The sequence below is a fragment of the Callospermophilus lateralis genome, chromosome 1 (assembly GCF_048772815.1).
Source record: "Callospermophilus lateralis isolate mCalLat2 chromosome 1, mCalLat2.hap1, whole genome shotgun sequence".
Classification (NCBI taxonomy): Eukaryota; Metazoa; Chordata; class Mammalia; order Rodentia; family Sciuridae; genus Callospermophilus; species Callospermophilus lateralis.
In genome coordinates this window covers 78,923,493-78,944,060 of record NC_135305.1, presented here as the reverse complement: position 1 = coordinate 78,944,060, position 20,568 = coordinate 78,923,493, and the positions used below count along the sequence as shown (strand labels likewise).

The 20,568-nt window shown below is 38.2% G+C and overlaps 1 protein-coding gene across 1 annotated transcript in view; it reads right to left on the bottom strand.

Annotated features, from left to right (window-relative positions):
- Positions 1 to 20,568, bottom strand: part of Dnah11 (dynein axonemal heavy chain 11) — a 302,098-nt gene that overhangs the window by 252,564 nt on the left and 28,966 nt on the right. The window contains exons 9-14 of the mRNA XM_076853784.2: positions 15,112 to 15,228; positions 9,926 to 10,063; positions 9,250 to 9,374; positions 8,509 to 8,704; positions 6,385 to 6,489; positions 5,847 to 6,239 (exon numbers count right to left, since the gene is read on the bottom strand). Coding sequence (XP_076709899.2) covers positions 5,847 to 6,239; positions 6,385 to 6,489; positions 8,509 to 8,704; positions 9,250 to 9,374; positions 9,926 to 10,063; positions 15,112 to 15,228 — 1,074 coding nt within the window. The remainder of the gene's footprint in view (positions 1 to 5,846; positions 6,240 to 6,384; positions 6,490 to 8,508; positions 8,705 to 9,249; positions 9,375 to 9,925; positions 10,064 to 15,111; positions 15,229 to 20,568) is intronic.

Genomic DNA, 20,568 nt, shown 5'->3' with positions numbered 1-20,568 from the left:
GCCATCTTTGATTATCTTTATTGTGGCTACATGACCCAGGATATAAGGTGTATGCTCTGTGCAAGAATCACAATGACAGAGGTGAATCCAATTCCTGATAAGGCGGGGCAAGAAAGAGAATCCTAGGGGTATGTTGCCCCAAATTTAAGATCTACTACCCTTGAGGATGCTGTATAAGACCCACACTCCTGCAGTTGCACAGTACACATCTTGAGAAGCTATACACAGCAGCCCAGTTCCTTAGTAGGCAGTAGAAAGAAAAAGCATAGATCTTAGAGCAAAAGAAACAATCCCTCAAAAGCATTGTGTTCAGTCTCACTCATTCTGAAGATAGGAAAACAAAGATCTATAAAACACTGTCACTCTGGTAGGAAGGAAATTAGTAGCTGAGCTAGGACTAGAAACCAGTTCTCATGTGTCCCCCAGGGTAGGCCTCTTGTGACACATCACATATGCCTTCTCATACCTAGAGAGATGGTTTACATCACTGGTGGCATTTACAGGAAATGTATTTTCACATATTAGGGTAAAGGGAAAAGAAGAAAGAGGAAAGTCACCAAATGGTCACTTAGGTCCTTTCCAGACCACTCTTCCAAGATTCTGCCCTTTCTTTTCTCTCTGTACCTGGAAAGATTTTTGTCTTTCTCCAAATGAAATCAGGGACATCACACAAGCCAGAGGATATAGCACAAAGAGTCTGAGCCAGCCACCTCCGCACTGTCCTGTTGTTTCCCAGCCCCAGTCCTCACCAGCGCCCCAGCACTGGCTTCAGTCACACGCTGACAAGTCAAAGGTGCAGGGTGGGGCCTCTCGAAGGACATAATATATGGGAACGAACATTGAACTTCTGTTGGAAGTTGGCTTATATTCCCCGAAATCATAAGCTCTCCCCAGTTCTGTGAATGGGGATGGTAATTTCAAAGCTGCTTGGTTTTTGACTTAAAGAAAAAGAAGAACCCATTTATTAAGTTTCTAAATTCCAACCTTATTCTCTGAACAGGCTCCACAAAACCTTGTCTTATGTTTCCAGTCATGTCTTGTGTGGGCCATACTTTCAATGCATTTAAATGGGGATTCAAAAGTCTTAATGGTTTAAAACCCCTAAACTACAGTTAGGAGAGTACTTTAAAACAATTATTAGATAGAATATATAACAGAAATTGTAATCCATTATCTGTCCTCCATGAGACAAATTCTCATGTATAAACAGTTTATAGGACTGACCTAAAAATCACATAATGATTCATAGCAACCCAACGAATGACTGGAATACTCAGTGGCAGGGCTTAATTATGATACTACTGAGAAAAAAAAATTTTTTTTCCAGATATATACCTTCTTCACATGTGAGGACACCCCATAATCCTCTGATGGCCACACAGGCCTTGGAGTACCAGAGGGAATGGGGCCTCACTTACTCTTTGATTGTAGACTTCCAGATTATAATGGAATAAATTTCTGTCATTTTAAAAGCCCCATTTGTGTTGCTTTGTTTTAGCAGCTGCAGGATGCTAATACAGACCGTGATCAGAGATGGCAGAGACAAAGTCTGTCCTGGCAAGCTGTCAAGAGTGTGAACAATCAGAACTTAGATGTTTCAGACAAACTTGGAATTTGATACTTATATGTACCATAGACATCAACTGTACCACATCTTACCGTGTGGTAAGAAAATCTACAAAATGCTTCTTTCACTTAGCTTCCTGGATGCCAGCCTCCTGGTTCTCCTCTGCTGTGTGTCCCACTGCCCCTTTCCTGCACTTCTGGCAGCCCCTAACCCAATCTCTCAAAGGGAGAACAGTGCCCTGGCCAACTTTCCTCCATTTTCTTCCATGACTTAGCTGTGCTCACGTTCTCAGTGATCTCTTCTACTGGCTTGACTCTCATGGCCAGCCACTCCTCTTTCATTTGTATTTCCAGAGTGGACCTCTACCCCAACTCCAGCCTCGTAAATCTAATTACATGACCAGCTCTTCTGCTTGATGGAGGGGCCCCCCAAACTCGTATGTAAAACTGAAATCCTGATCTCCCTACCCAGGTCCTCTCATAGCCTTTCCTCTCTGAATACATTGCAACTTCCGCTTGATCAGAAATGGAACCTTCGATGTCTCTTTCTTTACCTTCCACTTCCATCTTGTTAGGATATTGTTCCACTTCATACAAAATATCTCCAGAATTCAGCTGCTTCTCACATTTCCACTGCTACTACCCTGGTCCAGGCACTGTCATCTGTTACGATGGGTATGAATGTTGTGTCCTCCCAAATTCATGTGCTGAAATCCTAGACCCCAAGGTGGTGGAAATAGGAGATGGGGCTGGGGAAGTGATTAGGTCACAAGGGCAGAGCCTTCATGAAAAGGACTAGTGCTTTTATAAGACAGGCTTGAGGTCACAGTGAGAGGATGGCAGTTTACATTCTGGAGGTGGGGGCTCTCCCCAGAAGCTGACTAGGATGGCACCTGGTCTCCGGAACTGGGAAAAATATACATCTATTGTTTTCAAGCTGCCCAGTTTAAGGTCTTTTGTTATAGCAGCTCAGTTACACTAGGATAGCTAAATTATGGCTAGAGCAACCTACTAGGTCTCACCATTTCTTCCCTCACCTCCCTACAGTCTCAACATAACAACCAGAAAGCCTGTGGAAACCAAAGTCACATTGTATTTACTCCTCTTCTGAAATATGTCAGGGGCACCCTGTAGACTGCAGGATAAAGACCAGATTCTGCCTTACCTGAGTCACCCTCTACTTTGCTCCCTCTGTTCCCATTACTCTCACCTCCCTGGCCTACCTTCAGCCTGGCCAAGGAGCTCCTGCCAAGCAGCCATTGCCTTTGCCTTAACACTCTGCTCAAATGCTCACCTGGCTGACTCTACAGCCTTCAAGTCTTTGTCAAAGCCTTACCTTCTCATGGCAGTCTACCCTGGTCCTGTTTAAAATGTACCCTCGACTCCACGCTCCAGAATTCCCTCGCCCTGCTCAAACTTTATCTTTTAATCTACAGCACTTGCTGCTTCTCATCATCTCTCGTCTTTTCTAGTCTGAATTCCATTCTCTCTCTTCCATCACTAGACTTTCATCTCCATGAAAGCAAGGATCTTTGTCAGTTCTGTTCACTGATATATCTCAGAAACCAAGAATGTTGCTGAGCACACAGGAGGCGCACAGCAAATATGTCTTGAATGCGTGAATGACAGGCTGCTAAGATGTGTTAGATGATGGATGGGTCACACAATTTCCAGGAGGGACACTATAATCCATTGTTCTCCAGCTGAGCGGTAGCCTAGAGACAAGAACCTTCACTTCCTACATGGAAAAATTTAAGCCCTGTTTCTAGAAGACACAAGACTGAAAATTCTGGCTTCCAGCTTTTGGAAGAGCAATTTCATCACACTGATGGCTACAGGATAGAGAAGCCAAGGGAAAAAGTTCACCTGCTCTGCTCAAGGACAATGACTATTTTTAAGGACTATGCCTATTTAGATTCTATATAACAAGATGCTTGGGAGAAATAAAGAATACACTTTTATTTTTGTCCCTTTTTCTTAAGAAATAAGAATAAGAATTCAACTTACCCACATTCCCATTTCCAGTTCTGCCCACCTATAAGACAAGTGCTATTGAATACCTGACTACAAATAAATGCTCCATGCTTCTACCTAAGCCAACATCTATATGTATTTGTTAGATTACATTCCAACAATGATGTACCAAGAATGTTTTGATTCATCCCAATTGACATAGGAACATCAGCCCATATTAAAAACAAAATTCTAACCCTGACATACATGTCCTAGGTACCACCCAGTTTCTAGTATGCCCCACAACAATCTGTTAAGAGTTCACTGGATGTGTTTATTCCCATTTCTCCCATTCCCTCCTTAGTCTACTCCAATCAGGCTTCCACCCTGCCACTCCACCAAGTCAAGGTCATCAGTAACTTCCAATCTGCCCCATCTGACACTCAACCTCTGTCCTATTTTTGGATCCTAAGCTGGGATGGGACAGAGCTGAACTCTTCCTCTTCCAAATGTAATTTCCAGGCTACCATTCTATTTTTGGAAGGATCTTCCTCATCCTTCTGATCTCAGGGAGTCTGTTAAGGCTAGCCCTTGGACCTCTACTCCATTGACAATCTCCTGGGTAACCTCATCTAACTCCATGTCTTAAATATCATGTATATGCTCACAGTTCTTAATTCTGTGTTACTCATCTAGGCTCAGTCCTTGAATACAACATACATTGGCAACATCAGCCAACTCAAAATATCTGCTATGGCAAACATCTCTGACATATCCAAAGCCCAGTCCTGTTTCTTCCTACAAAACATGTTCCACCAGTCTTCCCCATATCATCACGAGAAAGTTCATTTGCCCAGCTACTCAGAACAAAAACATTGAAGTCATCCTTGATCTCTCTCTTCTCCTATTTAATGACTCATCCTTGATTTCTCTCTTCTCCCACCCCGATCCAAAGTATCTTATTCCTCACCTGGATTATAAGAGTAAGCTCCTAATAATCTGTCTGCACTTTCTTGCTCACCTTTGGCTTACAGACAAGCCTCTGAGCAAGAAAATCTGGCAGCTGTTTCTAGACTAAAATCCAAAATCCTCAGAATGGCCTGCCACACACTTGGGGTATGCTCTTAGCTCCATGGAATGTCATCCCCTACTACCATTCCCACCCCCCCACCCCCGCCCCTGACACACACACACACACATTCTGCTTTGGTCATGCTGGCTCTCAAACTGATCCTTGGACCGGATAGGCTGCTCCATCTAAAAGGTTCCTGCACTTTCACTACTAGAACCCCGTTTTCCTGATACCCAATGCACTTCACCCCTTTTTGGTTTTCTACAGCCCATCATTTCTGCTTTATTTTTCATCACTGTTCCTATTACAACTGACATGTTTATTATACACTCGTTATTTTCTCTTGCTATCTTCCCAACTAGAGTGTAAATTCCATGAGACAGGGGCCGAGTTTTGTTTGTTACTGTGCCCCAACCCCCTACCTTATTTTGGTAAAATAGTGCCTGTTACATACCTATAATCCCAGCAGCTTGGGAGGTTGAGGCAGGAGGATTATGAGTTTAAAGGAAGCCTCAGCAATTTAGTGAGGCCCTAGTCAACTTAGTGAGACCTTGTTTTAAAATAAAATATAAAAAGGGATGGGAATGTGGCTCAGTGGTTAATTGTTCCTGGGTTCAATCCCCAATACCAAAAAGAAAAATAGCATCTGTTACTATTTTAAAACTCAAATATCTGTTAAAAGGACAATAATTCTGCTGCCTTTGTTAGATGGCTCAGAGGGTTACAGGAGATGATAATAAACAAGGTATCTGACACCTAAGAGGTGTTCCACACTGCTGGCAACTATTAATAGCAACCAGGAATGTAGGTGCAATCCTGTCAAAGATAAGGATTCCACCTCCAACCTTTCTGTTTGATCAACACATCTCACATTCTAACCTCTTCCCTCAGGAATATGAGTGTGAGGACTACAGAAATCACAGACAAGCCGCACAAATTCTTCCACTGTAACTGTTTCACATGGCCATTCATAAAGCTCCTTCAGGTTCAATAAAAGCATCCTACACAGGGCCTGCTAATATAATCCCAGCAACTCTGAAGGCTGAGGCAGGAGAATTGCAATTTAGTAAGACTCTGTCTCAAAAATTGAAAAAAGAGCTAGGGATGTAGCTCAATGGTAAAATGCCCTGGATTCAATCCCCAGTGTCAAGAAAAAGAAAAACAAAAGTCTATATTATCAGGTTAAGTATATTTACTCTTCTCTAAAGTAATTGAAAAAAAAATCAGTAACTTTTGAAACTTTCAAAGCAATTACCTCTACCAAGTTGTGTATCTTGCAGCCATCTTCTTGGATTAACTTGTATTTTTTAGCAAACAGATCGCCCTTGTCCTCCAAAGTCAAGGCAGCCTCTCTTCTGTGCTCCCTCCTGGGCAGCAGCGGACACTCGGCCCAGGCCCTCATCATCTGCTGTATCACCTGCAGGTTGTTCTGTGTGTGTTCAACCCTGCGCTCCAGCTCCGCAGTGGCTGCCTGCACCTTCTCCATGTAGCTCCAGCAGTCATGCTGCCATGTCAGCCACGTCACAGCCGCGTCCAGTTGCTCATCAATAGCTCCCAGCTCTTCTTCAATCAGAGGGTACTCAACTTCTAGAAGAGTCTGCTTCAGCTTATTATACCCTTGTACAAGAAGTTCAAGGTTTCCAATGTACTGAATAAAGAATACCCAAAACAAAAAAGGTCAAATATGTTCGCTCTTTTCTATCCTTGAAGCATCAAAATGTCTTAGGTCTAGATGCTAATAATTAAAATTACTTTCAATTTAAAAAAATGCCCTATTGCCCTCAAACACAAACCTTTAAAATAGTGTTCCTTTTTTGGAAGATGGCAAGCGCTGAATCTGGTATGTCCGATTTCTTCATCATCAAAAGGTATTTCACCTCTCTCAACACAGCTACCAGCTATTCAAACAGCGGCAAGGATTATTGCATATTTTAAGAATATCATTCTATTTCAACACAAGTTTGACTTGAAGTACTTAAAATTTCATCCAATGGTTATTGCATTTCCAAATCATCAAGATCGAATTTTGTTTCATGTTTTTTAAAACCAAAAAATTATGCATTCCATAACCTAGTAGAGGATTGCAGTCTCTACCATGTTTATAACACATACCAGTTTTTTTTTTAGTTAAAACTTCATCATGAAAGTTAAGATATGGGGAATCCACATGCCATACGAAATGGCCTGTCATGCTTTTTGTGGACAGTGGCATATTTTGTCATAATTTCTTTCAGAGGGAAAATATTTTGTATATTTTGGGTAAGTCTATGGTAATTCACACTATCCCTAAAACACTTCAATAAACCTGTCTCTGTAAGCTATTTTATGAAATCTCAAAGTAGAAATAATCCTCTGTCCTCTAGATCAAATACTGAGTTCTGAGTTTCATTCATTCATAAAAGTAAAGCTACTTTAAAAAAATTATTTGTTCTTTTCAGATTTCATGACAGTAGGATGTATTTTGACATATCATACGTAATGTACAACCACAAGAATGTTTTCATATGTGAACATAGGAAAGTTATGTCCAATTCATTCTGTCTTTCCTATTCCTCTCCACAATTCTTTCCCTTCATTCCCCTGTGTCTAAATCCAATGAACTTCTCCGCATTGTGTGTTAGTAGCCACATATCAGTACATTCAGCCTTTGCAAAATAATACTATTCTTTGTATATATTTTAGAGAAACAAAGCATAACTAGAACATGGAGCATGTAATATTAACTCTCCCACCCTCTTGCATGGCTTTGGGCTGAAGCAATGATTTTTGTGTGTGTGTGTGTGTAAGACTCTGGGCTCCAGCAGAGCCTTCTTTATTTTGTTTGTTTAGTGCCTCACATGTGTGAGGCAAGCACTCTGCCACTGAGCCCGAGCCCCAGCCCACAATGATCTTTACTACCTAAAAATTCAGCCAGATGTTTTTGTTTTTTGATCATGAAAACTTAAAATAACTTTGCCCTTTATTGTAAAGCACATCTATGGGAGCTCAATAGAAAAGAAAGCTTATTTTATGTCCCTAATCTAGCAAGGTGAAAGAGTTGGAGATGTTTAAAATGTACACACATCTAATATTATCTATATATACCATATATATGTACATACACGTACCATATAATTTACGTACACATGTGCATATGACCATGATCACTAATAAGGTTTCTATATGCAATATTATTACAAAACATGTAATAAATGAAAAATTTATTGTCAAAATTTTTTGAGAAAATTGACAAAATGTGAAATTTCCCTTTGTGACATGATGTATCATGTCATAACAAAAGATCTGCTTAATAAAGGCAATCTTCATCCTGGATATTTATTTAACCGTTAGTATTATTTTTATTTGTTTTATTAAAATCACCATGAGTTTAACCACCATACACAAGCTTATTTTCTATTTTAAAAAAAACTATGACAAATAGAAATTTACCACTATCTACCAAAAACACGACTGATTTTTATTCCATGTAGTCAGTCCCCAAATCTTGACTTACATGATACAGCTTCAATGAACTAAAAAAATTAGTATTTGTTATAAAAATATTTAAGCCAAAAACCATCTGGCAAAAACTAATGATTCAGTTCAGCAGAGCTAACATTTAGTGTTACCAAGTGCCAGACACGAAACTAGAGACACAAAGAAAAGTGAAATTGGAGCCCACCCTCAAGAAAGAGTGGGGAGGCCAAGAAATAGTTATAAGAAAAATAACAAAGAATAATTAATTAATTAAGACTTAGAAAACATCTTTAAGGCAAGACTTACTGGAAGTTGTTTATAATTATATTCCTCACAGCTATGACATTTTCCCAAAATAAAGTATGAATGATTGGAAATGTAAGTCTATCGGGAAATATTTCAGAGATTTACTAAGGATAAGAATAGCATCTGTAAAACATCTTAGGAAACCAAACCCCTACCTTTGGGTCAAAGTTGACACTAAGAAGACCATTTATGGCACTGAATTTAACCAAGGGTTGATTCAAATTGAATTCACAGATTTCATCCACATTAGCTTTCCATTTATTATAGATATGATTTTCAAATTGGTCTAGTAAAGTGGTCATTTCGACATACTTCTGATAAACTGCAGCTTCATCAGGATTGTCCGAGAATCTGTAGGAATAAGGTTTTTCTACTTTTCTATATACTGATTTCTGCTTATTTTACAATAATATACATAGTGATGTCATACATCATAAATAGCCAGGAAGAGAAAAAATAAATACCAAAAATGCTTTGGAATTGTTTTTGCTTTAAAATATATAGTTATAAATGAATGGAATGCCAAAGCTTTTATTAAATGTCAACAGCAACAAGTTATTAATCTCTACAAAGAGTTGAAAAGGCAGAGAGAAATGCATAATTAGAGGTGTGTTTGTTCCTGGAGAAAGAAAAAAATAATAGCAAAGAATCATAACAGATACCACAGAGGAAAGAAAGTGTAAAGAAAAAAGGACCTGGAAACATGTAAACATATGTACTATGAGTCCCACCAAAAATATTACAACCATGGAGATGAAGCCCCCTCAACAAATCAGTGAAGAAAATTAAATGAGACCATGACTTCTTGAGTGCTAATAGGAACAGATTGCTACCCTCTATAAAAAACCACCTGTAACCTTAGGATGATTCACCATGACATAGGCCTCAGTACTTACAGATAATGGAGAGATGAAAAGTTTGACCAAAACATTTGAAGGCGTTCAAGGATCTCTTTGGCCCATTTGATATTTCCAGAAGTAAATGGTATATTCTTGTTAAGAACTACACAACCATGTTCAATCTGCAAGTTGATATTTTGGTGAGGAGGAAGAGAAGGAACATTTAGTTAGGATGCCTGTAAGTAATCTTACAACCTTGTAAGTTACTGTTCATTTTGGTAGTTTGGTATAAACCTATGTGAGTGGCACATGACTGTAATCCCAGCAACTAGGAAGGCTGAGGCAGGAGGATTGCAAGTTCCAGGCCAGCCTCAGAAACTTAGCAAAATCCTGTCTCAAAAAATAGAAAAGAGCTGGTCAGTCCCTGTTTCTTTCCCCTTTCACTTGGCTTCTCTGCTTGCTAATAGTTTCTACTCACTTGTAACTTTAGCAGCATGGATTCAGTGCCTTTGGGTTCAATCCCTAGTATTACAAAAAATGAAGTGTTTCATAAATTGATTAGAAGAATTATGGTCCTAAAGCAAGTTCTCCATCACCATAAGAAACCAGTTAAATAAAAATTTTTTTAAAAATTTAGTGCCTATATCTAATCTTTAGATATAATGAAATATAAATCTAGGCCATTACCTACAAAAATGATACTGTGAATATGATCAACCTCAGCACCACTTACCTGTTCCATGTGTTCATTATATAACTGCTTACACATATCCAACTCTGTATTCAACATGTTCACTAGTGTGCTGTAATGTGGGCTGAAAATTTCCATGACAACTGGTTTCTCTAGAAAATTCCCAAATATAGTCAAAAGCTAGAAAAATCAAAGTTAAAGAAAGGTTAAGAACTGTGAGTTTTTAATACAAATATTCAGCTCAATTTCCCCCACTAAACCTTTGCTATGACGAAATAGAAGAAAGATCTAGAATCCTGCATTGCCTCAATATGTTGTTTCTAAATGGCATTACATTCAACAAATCAAATTCTATATGTAATTTTTCTCTCTCACTGGAAACTGAGAGGGGTCAGAAATAGCCCATCTGTAAGAAGTTCCTGCTCACAGCTAATACTACTTCCTATTGGGCATCAGGGAACATTTTTGAAAATGCTGTGTAAGTAAGAATAGAAGCAAATGTGATAATTATGTTATTTGTTCTTCCCCAACATAGTATTCTTTAGATATAAGAACCCCCATTTCCATGAGGACGACTTCCTGATTTCACCACCAGTAATTACACCAAGTGTACCACTTAAACCAACTGTTCTTCCCATCGCCTTTGTGTACCCACAAGATCTAGCCACCCCTGACAGCAACCTGGGATAGCAATGGTCATTGGTCCCAAACAACCACTCCACAAGTAGATAACTCCTTTGACATAAATGTCCTGGCTCAAACCAATGCCTTGAGCTAATCAGATTCTCTGTTTATTCAAAGTCAGCACCGAATCCATGATGGCTAAAGTCACAAGTGGGTAGAACCTCTTAGCAAGCAGAGAAGTGAAGTGAAAGGGGACAGAAACAGGGAATGATCAGGATCACATTACCAGCAAAGCAGTAGTGAAGGTCCACAGGTCCTCTTGCTCAATGAATTGCCTGCCCTAGGTTTCAAACTAACATTTACCACTGGCTTCCACAAAGCTAAGTAAGCCAAACCTCGGATCCCTTGATCCCATCTTGTTTACTGCTCATGTGGATTTTCGTGTGTATATTTTAAGGAATCAGTGTTTATATCATGCTATGTGCCAGATGCTTGCTATACATTGGGCCCTTAAAAATGCTGTTATGGGATGGGGATATAGCTCAGCAGGTAGTATGCCTGCCTCTCATGCATACGCCCTGGGTTCAATCCCCAGCACCACAAGAAAAATTTAAAAATGCTGTTATCACATGTTCCAGATGAGGACACTGAGTTGTGGGAAGGAAGTAACTTGCCCAAATTAAAATTTTGGCATAGTAGAGCTGGGATTTTAAACCAGGCCATCCGATGCCTGGGTCTACACTTCAAGGTGTAATGTCTCATTGGCAGGGGCCACTGAAAACTATATCACAGTAGTCGCCCTCCATCCAGATTTTTCTTTCTACAGTTTAAATTATCAGTGGCAACTGAAAATATTAAATGGAAAATTCTAGAAGTGGATATTTAAGTTTTGAAGAACTTTTATTACATTACATTGTTATAAATGTTCTATTTGTTGTTATTGTTGTTACTCTTACTATGCCTTATTTATAAACTAAACTTTATCATGAGATATATGTATAAGAAAAAATATAGTACATAGAGTTCAATACTCTCCAGGGATTCAGGCATCCCCTTGGGTTCTTGGAACACGTCACTTGTGGAAAAGGGGGCACTTTTTGTTATCTGATTACTCCATATGGGCTTTAACATATGTTATTAGCCATCTTATATCAGTATTTTAAAAGATGACACCTCAAAAAAACTAAATGTATTTAAGGTGACAGAAAAACTATACACCAAGTCTTGTGCCTGTTAGCAAGATGAAAAAGGAGAGTTTTGTTCTGTTCAGAATATATTAGGTATTTCTCAAAACTTATTATTTTTTTTAAACAGCTTCATTATAAAAGTGATGCAAACATTTCCAGAAACCAAACTCAATGAAAAAAAAAAAAAGAAAAAGAAAAACATCAACATAATGACAAAAGTTATACAGACTAAAATATAAATCTAAATATATCTTAAGGGCCAATTTAGACAAATCCCAGCTTTTTCTAGTAACATCAATTATACCTATCACAGAAACTGCTAAATATTTTTAAATTATCTTGGTTAGGAGTAACCTAGAAAAATGTAAATTATTAACTTTCTTCTTGCAGCCATTGTTTTGTTGCGTTTGGGCTTCATGTAAATTCAAAAGTCAACACTGCCTCGTGAGTTTAACAAAGAAGTGTTCTCCAGCAACAATTAGGAAATACATTTATTTCACAACATCATTTTCAAACACTTATCAAATTCGGCCCAACTGAAACAAGACCAGTAGTTTCCTTGCTACATCTTATCTTGCCTGCTTGCTTAGCAGTACCTAACTTCAAATGCAAAGGAAGGAAGGATGGGAAATATTCTTTGGGTAGGTGGAAAAACCAAAAAAGTAAAAGTTACAAGGTGTTAGTGTATATTATCATAATATTCATTATCACAAATGTGTAAAAATCACTCTCAGGAATGAAAATAAAGGTCATTGTTCTGGAAACTCTTGCTTCCTTCTCGCAGAACTAAGACTTATTTTAAGAAGAATATAGATGCTTCCTTCACAATGACCTCAAAAGGTTAAAAATGGATTCCTACATTTCTCCCCTGAAATATTCCACTTAAGATTCATGAGGCTTACCTTAAGTTTCTTCTACTTCCCAGATTAATAATGTAATACAGCTTCTCACAACAATGTTCTTGCTGTCCAAACTAGAACATATTTATGTTTCCCTAGGTTTGCCTCTTTCAAATATTTTTTAAAAACCTGTGGACCCTTCAACCATACACACTTCATAGTTTTCTAGCTTTCAAATACAAGTTGAGTATCAGTTATCTGAGATGCTTGGGACCAGCAGTGTTTGGAATTTCAGACATTTTTTAGTTTGGAAATACTTCCACATATATAATGAGATATCTTGGGAATGAGGTTCAAATCCAAAATTCATTTATGTTTCCTATATGCCTTACATACATAGCCCAAGGTAATTTTATATAATATTTTTAGTAGTTTCATACATAGTGTGGGAATTTTCCACCATTGGTATCATGTTACAGCTCAAAAAGTTTTGGATTCTGGAGTTATTTTCAGACTTGAGATTAGGTATATTTAATCACCTAAAGTCTTTTCTAGACACTTTTCTTGCCTACTTTATTTTATCTTCATGTAAATTTTAAAAGTATGTATTCATGCTTTCTTTTTTTATTGAGTGTGAGCACTCTGGATTTTGAAGCACTACATTTTTATACCAGAGGTGAATGGTGTTTGGTTCCCTTTGTGGGCCATGCCTTCATCCAGAGTAGGCATTACATTGCCATCTTCAGAAAGCAGCCTACAAATATTTATTCACTGGGACCAATAATAGAGTTCCTCAACTAGCAGCAATGGTTAACATCCCCCTTTCCTTAAAATATAGAACCCTGTCATTTTTTCCTCTGCCATTCCTCTTTCAGCAGCTCACTCTCATCAGTGTGACATTCCAATACTCAAATTACCAGTTAATCCAATTGGTCTCAAGCAGAGAGTGAGTGCCTGTTGTCTATGAGGCCCTGCAAAAGCCTCCCTAAACCTCACAAAAGCTGGAAGCCGATCCCCCATTGCAAAGTTCATAAAGGCAGGATTCCAAAACATAAGTTTTTCGGTAGACAAGGTACAAATAAGGAGAAATTTTTTTTTAAAAAAAAACTACATGGTGACAAGGTAAGATAAAATTTTTAGAAACAATCAAGTGGCATGTACTTTTATAGACTCTGTAGAAGGTCAAGAAGACTTGAATTATAAATGGAAGGTGACTGAAATTTTACTCTTTATTCTTCCAGTTATTTCACAACAGTGTGTAAGAAAATGAGTTTCAAGTAATATGAATATGACAGACGAGTACACAAATGTTAAAAAATAATATGGTCAAATTTTGATATAAAAGCAAGAAAAATATTCATGACTCTTGGCTAAGTGGGAAAGATTACAAAAGAGGATCAGAATATGTTGTCATCTTTGTCCAAGAGAAAAATATATGTACACTAAGTCAAACAGTGAGTGTTACATATAACAGTTATTGTACCTGAAAGATTATAGGTTATTTTATAATAAAGCTATATATTTTAGCCAAGAGCATCTCCTTTTCTCCCAAGAGTGTTTATTAAAAAAAAAAAAAAAAAAAAAAGTACCATCTGATCCTCATGAATCCTCCATGTTTAAATGCTCAATTGAGGACAAGGACATGGGGAGGCAGTGCACCACTATCTGGCCAATTCATTTGAATTTGAAAGTCAAAGTCAATCTCTTCTAAAAAAAAAAAAAAAAAGTTGTCTGCTGTATTGTTTTGCACTGTTACTCTCAACAAATGATACCCATGATCCCAGTTGTGTTTCTTTGGCTATCAAACATTCAATTTCTTTTTGAAATGTCACCTGATGATGAATTTGCACTTGACGTGAAGATCTCTTCCTTGAAAAGCATCTTTCACCTCGTATCCCTACTCCCCATATTACAAGCCTTTAATGTGGGGGAGCTATCCAGATGCTTTTGTTTTATGCAATTCTGAATACACATTTCATCAGTTCTATGACAAGATTCTTTCATGTTTTAACACCTCTGAAATTGAATGTATTATAGAGTCAATGGAATCTCAATTATTTGGCTACATTTTTTCCTTATTGACACATAAATAATGATGTATCTGATAATCGATGATGTCTTACACCTGATGAAATACAGTGTATAAATGGCTATTTGTTTCAGTCAGAGTAATAAAGCAGGCAGGCGAACCCAACATATGTAAACAATGGGAAAGAAAAAAATTCCTGAATTAACAGGCATTTTTCACTTTTCACTGAGGCTTAATGTTGAATCAATATTTCATTGGCCAGGCCAAGCTTATTCTAAAGGTAATGAGCACTAAAATGTTGTGAATGCCAGAGAAAAATCAATAGTTAAACATCCTAAAAATGACCTTGCCAAATTAAACTTCATTACTCATTAGTGCGTTATTCAAAGTTTATTTTTCGGTGTGAATTTTTCATGGAATTTTCAGGGAATACAACTAATCTACCCAATACTTCACCTTATTCAGAGAATAGTGTACTCATGCCTGGCATCTAACAGTCCAAATTATTCAGTAGTAAAACACTGTCACATTAGCTTCCTCCAAACTCACCTTAAATGCAGCTTCCAAACCATTGCAGTTACAGAAACCTTCACAAAGAACTGTCCCGAGCCTTCTGTCAAAATCCAAAGTTTGGGATTTAAATGCAGCATAATCATGCTCAAACTCCTGTAAAAGTCCAAGTCAAATATTCATCTACAGGAAAGAATCCAATAGTGAAAATAACAATCACATAAGCCTGACCTAATTTTGAGGGTTTTTTGATTTTGGTACCAGGGATTGAACTCAGGGACACTTGACCACTGAGCCACATCCCCAGTCCAATTTTTGTGTTTTATTTAGAAAAAGGGTCTCACTGAGTTGCTTAGTGCCTCGCCATTGCTGAGGCTGGCTTTGAACTTGCGACCCTTCCTGTCTCAGCCTCCCAAGCCCCTGGGATTATAGGCATGTGCCACCACACCAAGCCTCTGGCCTAACTTTCTGAATTTATTTTTCATAACAGGATCCCAAACAAGATCAATGAACAGTTGTATTTGACTGAGCGAATGGCTGCCTGCTGGGGACACTGACTGCTCAGTGTTATCTCCACGTCCACAGCCCTTTTCCCTGGCTCAGACCCCAGTCCCAGAACTTCAGTCCACACCCACACATGAGCATCCATGTACCTCACTTCCCACAACACATTTGATTATTAAAAAAAAAAAAGTAAAGCTTTCTGAACAGTGGAGGAGAAAAAAAGAAGAACCTAGCCTCATTACAACTTTAGTCCATTGACAAATTTAAGTGGGAATTTTTTTGGTAGGTTTTCAGAGCAGAAAACCTACATGGAAATGCTATTTCTTCAGGTGAGCACTAAAAATCCACAGGTCTGTGAGAAAACATTAGTGATACAGGAGAAACAAATATTGCTTTTCAGTTTCTTATTCATACACAGCAAACTCCCAATTTCATAATAAGAAACCACTCACTCCCATAACTAGAAGGAAGGAAGTGTTGAGAGAATAACTAGCATCCTCAGAGCACTGCAATTCCATCTTCTGCAAAGCTGTCCGAGGAATGCAGAAACTCTGGGGCCATGACAGTCAGGGTCCTCTGAAGCACCTGTTACTAACTTGAATTAACAAAGGCCTTTGTTGCCACATAAACTGCACCTCTAACTGTTAACAGTCACTAATAATCATGATGACAACATTTATTTAGTTCTGTTAATGCTTCTTATCATTAACTTGATTCTCACAACATTATGTCAAAGGCAATTTTTTTTTTCCATTTTAAAAGTGACAAATTCAGAGAAGTTAAATAATTTGCAAAAGAACCAGACCAAGGTCATGTCCAAGGAGATGGAAAACAGGAACCTGCTCAAGAGACAGGAGGTAAGATGGATAGCACTTGTCAGAGACAGGAGTAGAAGGAGTGACCCAGGTTTGTACTAGGGTGTGTAAAAAGGAAGAATCACAGGGTTGGAGTTGTGGCTGAGGGGTAGAGCACTTGCCTAGCATGTTCAAGGCACTGGGTTCAATTCTTAGCACCACATGTAAATAAATAAAATAAAAGTCCGTCAACAACAAAATTAAAAAAAAAAAAAAAAAAAAAAAAGGAGTTGCCGCTTTATAGTAAACAACAGAACCAGAATTAAAGCCAGGTGGTCTGGGTCCTGAGCCTGACTCTCAACTATGATGCTGTTTCTATGGAGGAATACACTTGTGATTGTCTATGAACTCCTACCTCCAAATTCCTATGTTGAAATCCTAACATATTAGGAAGTAGGGCCTCTGGGAGGAAATTAGGAAAGGAGGGCAGAGCACTTCTAAATGAAGGGGACTATTACCTGCATTCAGATGCCTTGCAGAGACCCCTGGACCCACCCACTAGTTGAGGGCACAGCAAAAAGGCTCTAAGAACCTGAGGTAGCCTTTGCCATACACCAAATCTTCTGTGACCTTGATCTTGAACTTGCCAACCTCCAGAGCCATGAAAATTGAATTTCTCATGTTTATGAGACACTGGATTTACATTGTTTTGTTGTAATAACCTGAACAGACCAAGATAGCATGTGACGCTGAATTCCACACACACTGGAAAACAGTGCACAATGGCAGAGTTCTAGAACACTGTGTGTTGGACACCAGTTATATTTAGCACCAACAGGAAGTCTCTATTTCTCCTGAATTCTAGCCAAGCAGTCTCTCCATTCAAGGATCACTGACTTAAAAGTAAACACAACTTCCCAACAAGTTCTAACAAGCCTGACACGTCCAGCTTCTTGGTATATTAACACAAGGCATACAATTTATAATCCTCAAACATTATCCAACACTTAGAGATCAGCAACAACTTCAGAAGGAAAAAAAATGTTAAGCTCCATCCCACATCTCTCCCCCTTACTTGTGCATTCCTGAAACCAAATTTAGAACTGCAGACAGGACCCCCCCACCCTCTCTTAGGAAGTCCTGCTGGGATTTCAAGCTTATCTTGCACAAAGTGAACTCATTGTCTTATCTATAAAGCTATTCTGATTTTTTACACACCCTAGTAGAAACTTGGGTAACTCCTTAGACTGACACACACACACACACACACACACACACACACACACACACACTCTCTCTCTCTCTCTCTCTCTCTCTCTCTCTCTCTCTGGCAAATGCTGCCCATCTTCTCTTCTGTCATCTTGACTTGGTCCTTGTTTTCCATTTCCCCAGGCATGACCCTGACCTGATGACCCCCACTATTCATCTGAACAGTTAGAAGAATGTTAGCTACTCTCTTAACTACTCTTTGCCAACAGTCTTGTCTGATTCATCCACCAAACCGCAACCTTAATAGTCTTTCTAAAATAGAAATCTTATGTCACTCCTATTCATAATCCTTTAATTTGTAATCTCGATTCAGAATTCTGAATTTCCTAAGATAAAATCCAAAAGTGAGCATAACCCTGTGTAGTCTGAACCTTAATCACTGTTCCTAAGTATTCTGCCACTTCTCTAAATTTTATATATTCTAGGATCTGGCAACACCTATCATATCTCTTCTCCCAGCCCCCACCTCTCACCAACTCCTCACTTGATTCATTTCTATTTATGTTACAGGTCTTGATTTATTTTCATATCTGGAAAAGAACCCCTTGCAAATGTTCTCACAGCCCTACATTTTTCATACTCTAGCACCAAACACACTTTGTAATAATTACCTACCTGTAGTCTCCCCTGGATTTTAAATCTATAAGCCTAATAGCCAGATTTATTTTTTCAATTATGGTACCAATATTTCATGAGGTTCCCAGCTCATAGCTGTTTCTCAATATATGTTTACTAGAGAATAAATGATGACCTAGTATTATTTAGGAATCATTATAAAAATGTTTCCATATTTTGAAAACTACAAAGTTGACTTTATTAGCATCATGGGAAGCTATTGAAGGGTTTTAATTAGAGGAAAGCCATGATTTAACTTAGCATGTAAAAGGCTTTCAAGCTGTGGTGTGGAGAAGAGACCAATGTATCCTGGACAGCCAAGTGCAAAAGCCAGTGAATTATGAATATGGTTTCAGGGTATATGTTAAAGAACTTGGCACTTTTGTGAGGAAATGAGTGGGGTTTAGGATGACTCCAAGATTTGTGAAGAAGCCAGACAAGAGTGGATTTGGAGCCAGTGGCAGACACCTGTTATCCCACAACTCGGAAAGCTGAGGCCAGAAGATGGCAAATACAAGGCCATGGACCAAGCTTTCAACAGAAAGCTAATACGAATCAATATAACCAATATAATCAATATAAGGATGCAAGGTTGGTTGAACATACACAAATCAATAAATATAATTCACCACTTCAATAGAATTAAGAACAAAAATCACATGATCATCTCAATAGGTTCAGAACATGCCTTTGATAAAGTCCAGCACTGGTTCATATTAAAAATGCTAAGAAAACTAGGGATCGAACGAATTTACCTCAACATTATAAAGCCATTTATGACAAACCCAAAGCTAAAATCATACTAACTAGAGAAAAACTAGAAGCATTTATTCTAAAATCAGAAACAAGACAAGTCTGTTCACTCACCACTCCTTTTCAATATAGTCCTCAAAACATTAGCAAAAGTGATCAGGAGTAAGGCTCCCCTACCCTGGGTTCAATTCCCGTAAAACACACAAATAAATTAGGTTTGGGGATGGGTAAAGCAAGAATTTAGCTTGTTAATTTTGAGATGTCTATTAAATATCTCAGAGGGATGATAAGTAGGCAGCTTATATGCTTTGTGTTCAGGACTTGGGATTAAGTTTCCACTGTTAGAAAAGTCCTTTAGGTTTTTGCAAATTTTTTTTTAAATCAAGTTGTGGAAGTTCTGTTTTACTAAGGGTTTATTTTGGTTTTTTTGTTTTTTTGGTTTTTTTTTTTTTTTGGTCATGAATGGTTGTTGAATTTGTTCAAATTTGTTTTCTGTATTAACATGATGAAAGGAATTTTCTTTTTTTGGCCTATTAATATAGAAATTATGCTGAAAGCTATAAATATTGATTTCAAATCAAATTAAAGAATGAAATGACCCTAAATTCCTAGAATAAATACCCATTGGACATGTACAATTCTTTTTACATTGGTGGGACTATTGATTGGTACCACCATTATGAAAAACAATACGGAAGTTCCTAAGGAAATAAAGAGTAGAACCACTATGTAACCCAGTAATCTTCCTTCTGAAGACTGATTTCATTGAGGGGTTAGCCCACTGATGACTTCATAGGTGAATGGTCTATTGGGAGGTGGTGGGAACTGTTAGTGGTGGAAGCTAGTTGAAGGGAGTCCTGGAAAGTGGAGATTTCCCTTGGGGACTATATACACAAAGGAGAGAAATCACCTCATAAAGACATTTGCATTCCCACATGCAATGTGTTTACAAGAGGTGGGTTCAAAGGTGTGCCTTTGGGGTATATATTTTGTCCTTGTTTAAGGAAACTCTCTGCTTCCTGGTGTGAAGTCTTGAGACACTTTTCTCCATTACACCCTTTTGCCACGATGATCTGCCACACTTTGGGACCCAAGGAATGGAGTCAGCTATCTATGACTGAGACCTCTGAAGCTGTGAGCCCCAAATAAATTTTTCCTCCTTAAAATTGTTCTTGTCAGGTCTTTTGGTAATGGAAAAACCGACTTTTAGTGGGAAAACCAACTAAAACACATATACTAACAATGAACAATCCAAAAAGGATATTAACAATTCCAAACTGGGCAATTCCAAGGGTGCACCATCTGCAATCCCAGCTCCAGGAAAGGCAAAGGCAGGAGCATCACAAGCTCAAGGCCATCCTCATCAATTTTGCAAGACCATGCTTCAAAATAAAACTTTTAAAATAGTACTGGGGATGAAGTTGAGTGATAGAATGTTTGCCTAGCATGTATAAGGCCCTGGTTCAATCCCTAGCGAAAAGAGAATATAATTACATTTACAATAGCTTTAAAAAGAATACAGTAGTTGGGAATGAATTTAACCAATGAGACAAAAGATTTG